At 41.0% G+C, this 8,807-nt stretch overlaps 1 protein-coding gene across 1 annotated transcript; it reads right to left on the reverse strand.

Annotated features, from left to right (window-relative positions):
• rp9 (RP9 pre-mRNA splicing factor) lies at positions 1 to 8,451 on the reverse strand. The gene is made up of 6 exons (XM_086280646.1): positions 8,124 to 8,451; positions 7,889 to 7,919; positions 7,647 to 7,776; positions 4,567 to 4,658; positions 4,087 to 4,148; positions 1 to 1,141 (listed from the first exon to the last, which is right to left on the reverse strand). The coding sequence occupies exons 1-6, from the start codon at positions 8,267 to 8,269 to the stop codon at positions 931 to 933; spliced, it is 672 nt and encodes a 223-aa protein (XP_086136772.1). The 5' UTR covers positions 8,270 to 8,451; the 3' UTR covers positions 1 to 930.
• Between the last annotated feature and the right edge of the window lie 356 nt (positions 8,452 to 8,807).

The following is an 8,807-nucleotide window of genomic DNA, read 5'->3' on the forward strand; positions in this document are numbered from 1 at the left end:
TTTTCTGTCATTTAGTTGTTTATTTTTGACATAATTACTTTGGTGTTGTATGAATGCTCATGAGGAAGGATTTTAGCAGTAGGAAATGCAGTAAAATGTATTAAAATACAGTGAAATTTAAGCCCTCCTTTACATTTTCCAAAGCCATCCAGTGGGCCGGATGGGAGTTCTTGCCAGGCCGATTCTGGCCCATGGGCCTCACATTTGAAACCCGATCTAGAGCATTGCAAAGCCTGATGGTTATACTTAAAGATGCCTTGAAAACTTTAGTACTGCAGTGCATGTCTCTGTATACGACTATACAGAGATCTCAAAAGATTCTTTCCACATTTCTGTGGCTTCCTCAGAGCACATAAGCATATTCCAACCTCAAATCTTTCCAAATGTTTATGTACAGTCACAAGCATTCAAACATTTTGGCTCGTGTGGAAAAACATTCTAACAGCACCCCAACGTTTACATTTTTTCCACCCATTTTCATTTAATGCACTCTACAATCAAAGTTTTTAATAAGAATGCAATGCCAGAGAAAAATACAATCTCTGAATATGACCTTACCAGAATCGATGTAAGAACATTCTCTTAAACCAGAAGGCTCATTCCATACTCGCTGAAGAGTCACTGCCCATGCAGCAAATCCTTTTTGACAAACATATGTACCAAGGCACACATTCATACTTAAGCTGCTGTTCCATCGGACTCTGTGCTGTGTGAGCCGACAGAGAGGACGTAAAGGCGAGTTGTCGCCCTGGGGGGGAAAGAAATGTGAGGGAGAAGTCATCATGCTTGGTGCATAAACAGCTTTTAACCTGAGGGGGAAAAGCTTATGGGGGCGTCTTCAGGGTGCAGGTCTCGCTGTGCTGCATTTCAGTCTCTTTCCTTTTTTATGTGCAAAACACGTAATACTCAAGTTCGCGTATCAGCATGCCCTCAGTCTGAATCGGAGGAGTCATTAGTTTTGGACTTGTGCTTTCGCTTCCTCTTGCTCTTCTTTTTGTCTTTCTTCTTTTTGTCCTTCTTCTTTTTCCTCTTCTTTCTGGGATGGTGATCAGAGGAGGAGGATGAAGAAGAGGAGGAGCTGTCTGAGTCGGAGGCGGAAGAGGAAGTGGTGTCCTGGAGCAGTTGCTGCAGCTGCTGGATCCTACAGACAAGGAGGGAAGGCAGGAGAGAAGAGGATGTGGTATTTAAGTCAAGTGCAGGGAGGAAAGTACAGCCGAGGCATACTGATGCCCAGGTTGGCAAGCATCTCAAATGTCACTGAGCAGCACACTGTCTTTGTCCCAGTACCAGCATTTCCAGAAGGCAGAGTGAGCCACGTGCCCGCTTGTGGTTGCGTATTTCTAGTAATGTTAGCAACCCTGTCCAAGTAACAATTAAAACTGCAGGTCTTGGGCACATATTTAGTTTTCAATTAATCTTTTTTAAAAGGTGTCCATTATTGCTTAAATCCAAAATGGAGGAGACAATAATGACTTCATCGTCAATTTTGTTTCAGGCATTTTTAAATGGTTTCTTCTAAGTTTTTTGGGAAGTCTCACAGATATCTTTATCTTTACCAAACAAGTAAAACTCATTTTAATTTAAATGTTCACTTTTGTTGGAGTGCTCAGTTTTGTAAGAAAATATTCTGCACACACGTATGATTTGGGGTTTAGTTTAATAAGAACACAACAAATCTTAAGACTACTATGGAAACATTCAAAAAGACTTACATATTATTATATCTTTAGCACCTGCATGCTTCGATGTATTCTCTTTTACATGAAACACACTGAGAAGACAAGTGCATCACAAATGAAGGCTCAGACTCACAGAACTGAGACTACTGGTGTCTCTAGCTGCTTTCTTAAACTGGGCTAGGCAGCCAATCAGACAACACAGACTGAAGGGCAGGACTCAAAGAAAGAAAAGTGTATTGGAGGGCCCTTCAGTGATGCAGGACACCCTTAGAAAAAATACACAAGCTCTAAAGGACTCTAAAGCAGAGTGGATGAGAAGAATTAGAATAATCTTCAGAAAAATTACAATGTCTTTGTCTAAACAGTCTAAAATGTTCAAAAAATAATCATCAGAAAGAAGCCAAAACAGCCATGTTTTGGTCTACATGTCTACATGACCTTTAAACTGAGGTGCTAAAACAGCTTTTTAGTTATAATTCCTTTACTTGATTGTGCTCACACTAAAACCTGCAGTACACAGAAAGCTAGGAAAAAACAAAAACAAAAAAAACAACAAAAACAAACAGGATTTAAACGAGACCAAGGCCAAAGACTCCTGTCACAGAGTCGGTCTTCTAAAGCCTGAACCATCCAGGTGGTGATGGTGGTGCTGGTGCAGGAGGTAAGGTCCTTCTAAAACAAGCTCCACCGCAAGATTTTAAAAGGTGATTTTGGGCTACTTGTCCAGTAACACCAAAGACTTCCTGCACATCCTGGCTATAATTTGGAACAGAATTTGTACTTTACAGATTTAACAGTGTATCTTTAATATTTTGTGACTTTGGGTTACAAAACATTAGATGATGGATACACTGTGGTCATAAAGAGATGGAAATGCCAACAATACTCAGGCAAACTGGATTTCAATGACGCTCATCTGGTACTCAGGGACCCAAAGAAAATATTCCCCCACACCATTACATCTCCACCAGCAGCCTGATACACAGCAGGATGGACAGGTGTACCTAATAAAGTGCAGCGGTTTGTCTTGTCCTCAAACAGACTCAATTTCTTGCTGCCTTGTACCAGATACAGAGTAGAGTTTGTGTGTACTGACGATGTTATTGGAGGAAGAAAGAGCTAGCAAACGTTGTCCACAGATTTCCACTGAGAAATTGCTTCAACTGGGCATCAACACTATGTCTGCAAAAGCCCATTTCTTAGAAAACAATTGCATCAGCTTGAGACACACTGCGAGGATAAGGCTGAAGGACACTGCTGTGCTACGATCAGTTGTGCGTACAGCAGCTGACAATTCAAGTGCAAAAAAAGACAAATGGCATGTGTGAATTATCACCAGAGTAAATTTAATAAATAACATGAAGCTAAGCAGGATATTTGTGCTAAAGAAGCTGCAGCACGATTAGATTTTGTTATGGAAGCACGTGTCAGAGTACGCTATTCAATGTCTGGCATAAATATTAGTGTTCATACTGCATTTCTGAGTCACGCTGTAACACGTGAGCAGCAAGGTGACAACAAAACTTACACGGCTCCAGTAGAATCCTTCTGCTGCAGCGTGGTACGGCACTTCTTTCCAGGGAAATTTGTCCTAAATGGACTGTAACTCTGAAAATACCACCCCTCTTTAGCTTAGTAAGACTGTTACTGCTTCACGTCAGGCTCAGCCAAACTCTGGAGTGAATTTCTGAACAGGATGGCGGCTTCAGATTTTGTCCCCTATTTCTTGAACTGAAGCGGTGCTCTGAGAGAAAAACGTCATCATATTCAACGCAAAAATGTGGCCCCCCCAAAAAACTATTTGGGCGACATATATGATAAAATTAAAAGTCATACACTCAAATAATAAGCCAAAAAGTAATTCTAACAAAAAAACAAAACTCTCATTTCCTAACTTCTTCATCGTTACCCAATTGTGACACAAGGCTACCGCATCAAGCACAATTTAATAGACAGCACCTTACATGCAATTAGAAAGCAGGCTGGCAGAGGTTGGACTGTTTCACTCCCCTTTCAAAGAAGATGCCAAAATGAATGTGGCACAGACACGCAAGTAAGACTTCAAAGCGCCACTGGCCTTTAAATAACCTTTTTGATATGCATGCAAAAATACACAAGCATGTGTGCGCGCACAATCGCGCACGCTCTTCTTCCTGAACTAGCCTCAAATTCAAACATCCCGGTGTCAAACAGTATTTGCTAGAAACTGGAACAAGCAGCCAGCAACCATGAGAGACTTTCCAGGTCATCTGAGATTGTCCCACTCCAGCGAGAGGACACAGTGGAAAACTGAGTTTTCAAGTATATGATCTGAGTATCACGAGTGGGTCCTTTAATAGCGGTGGAAAATTATGAGTCTTTCTCTGGGAAATTAACATGCACACAGCAGGAAAATGACTGTACATACCTGGTTTCCTTCTCATTCCTTTTGTTTTCCCGAATCAGGTCGTACATTGGGTCTTCGTGTGCCTAATAAAGTACACAATGTCACACAAAAGGAAGGTAAGGTGCTACAATTCACACTATATCCAGGAACTATACATTCCAAACTGTGTTGTGTCAGCACTTTTAGGAATATCGAGACAATAGAAGGAAGGAAAATATGACACAGTTGCATTTATGGTAATCATTGCAGGGGCTGAGCGTTCCTGCAGCGAGCACTGTTTCATTAAAAGTACACTGGAACGAGCTGTGTGCAGAGATCTGCTGCCCACATGTGTAAACTAAATCTGACCTTACTTAACTTTTAGTCTCAGACACAAACTGTCTCTGTCATAGCTCCACGACATAAACGCGACTACTAACTTTTTTCTACTGCATTCACGCATTTTTCTACTGCAAGGAACCGTGGGTGGGCCAACCATTCTACAGCAGTAAACAAACTCACCACTCTGAAGTGCTCCAGTTTCTGGTTGCCTGTGATGAAGAAAGGACACTCCCGATCACCTGTCCTGTGGCCGTAGCGCTTGCACCTCCAGCCTTTACAAAAGGAAACAAAAATCATTGTTTGTCTAACGAATCAGACATTTCACGTACATGGCAGCAGAGTTGCTATTAAACAGACGTCCCACGTAAAACTGATTTTCCTCATCTCAAGAACTTTAGTTTGCCAAAATAACCCGAACTCATGGTGCTTTCAACAGTAGTTCGATAGAATATGCTCAGTGTCATGGTTATCGCGAGTTGCCATAAATGACTACGCAGATGCACCAACTGGTCACCAATCATGTGGCAGCCATCATGTGCATTCAGACATGCAGAAATGATCAAGACAAGCAGCTGAAGTTCTTAATGTGTTTGAACGTGGCATGATTGTTGGTGCCAGATGGGCTCGTCTGAGTATTTCAGAAATTGTTGATCTACTGGGTTTTTCCCCAGACAACCAGTGTTGGGTCTGAAAAAAAGGGAAATATCAAGGGATTAGCAGTTGTCCTTGGTAAAGTGCTTTGTTAATGTCAGAGGAGAATGGACAGACTGCTTGAAGCTGATAAGAAGCCAACACTAACTCAATAACCACTTGTTACAACCAAGGTAAAGTTTACAAACGCTGGTGAAAAATGAACAGAAGAAGATTGGAAAAATGTTTCCTGGTCTGAGGAGTCCTTCTGCTGCAACACTTGGTCGGGTTCAGAATTTAGTGCAAACAACACAAAAGCAGGAATCCACCCTGCACTGTTTCAACAGTTTAGGTTGTTGTTGGTGTAATGATGTGTTTTATGTCTTCTTATGCACACTCTGTGCCTCTTAGTACCAACTGAGCATCATTTAAACGCCACAGCCAAGCCGATTATTGTTGCTGACCATGTCCATCCCTTCATAATTACAGTGCCCATGACAATAATCTCAAACATGCCAATCAAGTCATTTACTCCATGTAAATTTCACGACATCCCAAAGGTAGACTTTGGGATGTTGTGAAATTTACATGGAGGATGATCAGCCGCAACTGTGACATTACCACGTCAACATGGTTCTCTGAGGAATGTTTCCAGCGCCTTGTTGAATCTATGGCTACGTTCATGTATACTAACAAGGATTTTTCCGCATTCATTCTGAAAAAACATTTCGGTCCACATGAAAACACCAAAAACAACTTCAAGTGGTGTCAAGTGCTTTCCAAGCGAACATGTGGTGTTATAACCCCAACTGTACAGGAATACTGGCCAATCAAAAACCTTACAAACAATAACATGGCCACAGTCTGACGTCAAAAAGTCGCACACCTTTGATGTTGCAAGACAAAAATCCCCATTTTTGTTGTCCATATGTAACCGCAGAGTTACTGGAAAGCCTCACCCTGAAAGGAGCTTTTCAAAAGCTCAGTTTAGGCATCTAAAACTGACCGAACATCTAAAACTGACCAAAACTTACTGAAAAACCTACGTATGCAAAAATCCCTGTGTACATGTAGACAGGCCTACAGCATGATGAATCAAAACAGTTCTGAAGTCAAAAGGGGTTCCAAGCTGGTATTAGCAAAGCGTACCTAATAAATTGACTGGTGGATATGTATGTAAGCCCAGTCTAGACCACTCATCATCTAGCTAATAAAGCAAATCAAGGACAACTCAAACTGCATTAAAAGACACAAACTGTAAAAAAAAAATCCTGAAAGAAATATTATTTTATTAAATTGGATTTTGTTGAACAGCAGTCGGCGAGGGACGCAACAACCCCACGCAACAGCAACTCAAGAGTCGCACACGAAAAAACACGCTGCTCATGATGAGGCGCCTGATTATCAGTGACAGATCATCTCAAATTCATTATCACTTTTTCTGCCCTGAAAACAAATCAGCAATTTCTATCCAAGTTTCACACCGATTAACTGCTCAAGTGGCAGCGTAGCATCTGTGAACGACTTGAGTGTTTTTAATGCGAGTCTGCAGGAATTCTGTTCACCACGTAAAAGAAGTAATTTCTCGCCGTTCCTTTAAGCAGGACGACAAATGTACAAGTTTTTCACAAAGGATTGAGGAAAAAAAAAAAGAAAAAAGACACAAACACCACTTTTTTGTTTGCGTGTGCATGTTTGTGTCTGAGCTCTTGCTGTTCGCAGCATGAAAATGTGTGGGACGAAAGAATGAATGGACACTGAACATAATGACATTCATTGTTTTGGGAAAAACAGACAGAAGATAATCTCTGCAACACCAATTATTAGTCTTCGGTCCATCACTCTTGTCATAAAAACAATAGACACAGTGATAAATGTCAAGATCTCGCAGTTAACATTTATCACCTATCATAACTGCTGCCTACTCACAGTGGAGATTTACTCCCACCTACAGTTCCAGACCTATAAGTGCTGCTGGTACCTCACTAATAAACCGTACTCAAAACATTTCCCAGCATCCATGTGAGCTTGTTTAACAGATTTTTAATTTTTCAAATAATTCATTTTAAGTAAAGAAGCATGAGAAATAAATACTATCAATAAGATTACAATTTCTGTTACAGATAAAAATATTAATAAGGAGTGGAATGGCTGTACTTGAAATCATTTAGGTTCTCAGCAAACCACATTTCAAACATTTATAGGACTTGCAGACACCCTGTAGTGTATGCACTGTAAATTAAAAACATAAACTAAAGGACTGAAACTTGCCAGGCCAAAAACACTGCACAGCTCTAGGAGATTAATAATGAAAATATGTTAGAGTCAGCACTGAAGACAAGCATAAAATTTTAAAATAAACACGCTGAAGTGAGCAGCTGAGTAATCACTACTGTCATGTGTCTTATGCCCCCTGTTCTAAAGGCAAGAGGCTGCCTCCTGGGATAGATTTCCTTCTGTTTGCCTAATTAGCAATGAGTGTCACCTCTGATATCAACACCTAACTCCTGTAGCTGTGAAAAGATTCCCAAGGGATGTGAAAAACTCAGTTAAAGACTGCATTTGCATGAGCAGAACTGTAAACAGCATGTTTATTCCCGTCAGTGCAAACTCGGGCACACTATACTCACACTGCATCACCTTCACCTCCCTCCCTAGAGGCATCCACAGCCCTTTCGTGGGAGCGTGGGCCAGGAAGCTTCTGGCTTCTTCATTTCCTGGTTCTGCAGGGATACAGTCCTCTGGTTTTTCTTCATGCTCCTGCAACACAAACCGATCACTGTCACCAATTCTCACGATTTGTCTTTACCTGAAAAAAGCCACATGTAATTTACTTCTAACTCTTAGCTGTCTATTACTGCGAACACGTTACCTTAATAAATCCCGGTGGAGGTTTCTCATAGCTGCATGAGAGAGAGATTAAAAATGGTTAGTATGCTGCCAAAAACATTAAAACAAAAAATAACAACATGAAGTTGCTGCCCCTCGCTTATTGCGGATAAGCTTGATCAACTTGAAAATGGGTGTCAATTAAGACGCATTTATAATTCATGCACAAGTTTGCGGGATTAAAGAGGAAAAGCCAGAGTGAAACTGGAGTTACTCACAATGTCTCGATGTGTTTCAGTTTCTGGACTTCTTGGCTGACTTTTTTCGTGTGCTTCTTCAGTTTCTCCAAATCATCTTTTGGTATCTTGTCCCTCTTGTGGTGTCGTCTGTCCTCCTTCTCTCTTGCTCGCTTTCTGTCCGACATCTTGCTTTGAACAAAATGATCACCCGACAAAAAATACCGTTGTTATTAAAAGTGCATGCGGAGCTTTTACGTTATTAATTCCATGAAGATGAATCGTGCTAACATGCAGCTAACTAGCAAACGCCGCTCCAGCGCTTCTGCACTTCCTGTGCAGTCAGATTCGATTGTTAAAGTCCGGCGCCACCTGCAGGACACCGGCGGTAACACAGGAAGTGCGCCTGGATTCTCTTTCTCTCTCTTTTTATTTTTAAACACAAACGACAGTTTCTCTCAGCCGTAAACACTGATAAAAATGTTTATTCTTCCCTTATTGAATCCGTTTCCCAACCCATTTTCTATGATTTTCTAGTTTGGCAGTTTTAATCTTAATAACAGGATACTGGAAACAAAATGTCACTGTATGTTTTAGATCATCTGTGCCTCGTTTAAGTGACCTTTAACATCAACGGAACAAACCATCAGCGTGCGCCTTTAGCATCTTTTCATGCATGTTGCGTTTCAAATGCTTCCATTTGAAGGTAAAGGTTTGGCTTTCCTA

This window comes from Aulonocara sp. 'chitande type north' Nkhata Bay, linkage group LG22 (genome assembly GCF_057382095.1).
Source record: "Aulonocara sp. 'chitande type north' Nkhata Bay isolate Kocher_YH1m ecotype deep benthic linkage group LG22, A_spYH_male_GT1.1, whole genome shotgun sequence".
NCBI lineage: Eukaryota > Metazoa > Chordata > Actinopteri > Cichliformes > Cichlidae > Aulonocara > Aulonocara sp. 'chitande type north' Nkhata Bay.

What these genes read in the sequence shown, in the direction of transcription:
- rp9 (XM_086280646.1), bottom strand. Translation starts at nt 8,269, where the DNA reads ATGTCGGACAGAAAGCGAGCAAGAGAGAAGGAGGACAGACGACACCAC. An exon ending in CTGAAACACATCGAGACATT is followed by an intron (nt 7,920 to 8,123) that starts GTGAGTAACTCC and finishes TCTCTCATGCAG; the next exon opens with CTATGAGAAACCTCCACCGG. An exon ending in CTCCACCGGGATTTATTAAG is followed by an intron (nt 7,777 to 7,888) that starts GTAACGTGTTCG and finishes TTTGTGTTGCAG; the next exon opens with GAGCATGAAGAAAAACCAGA.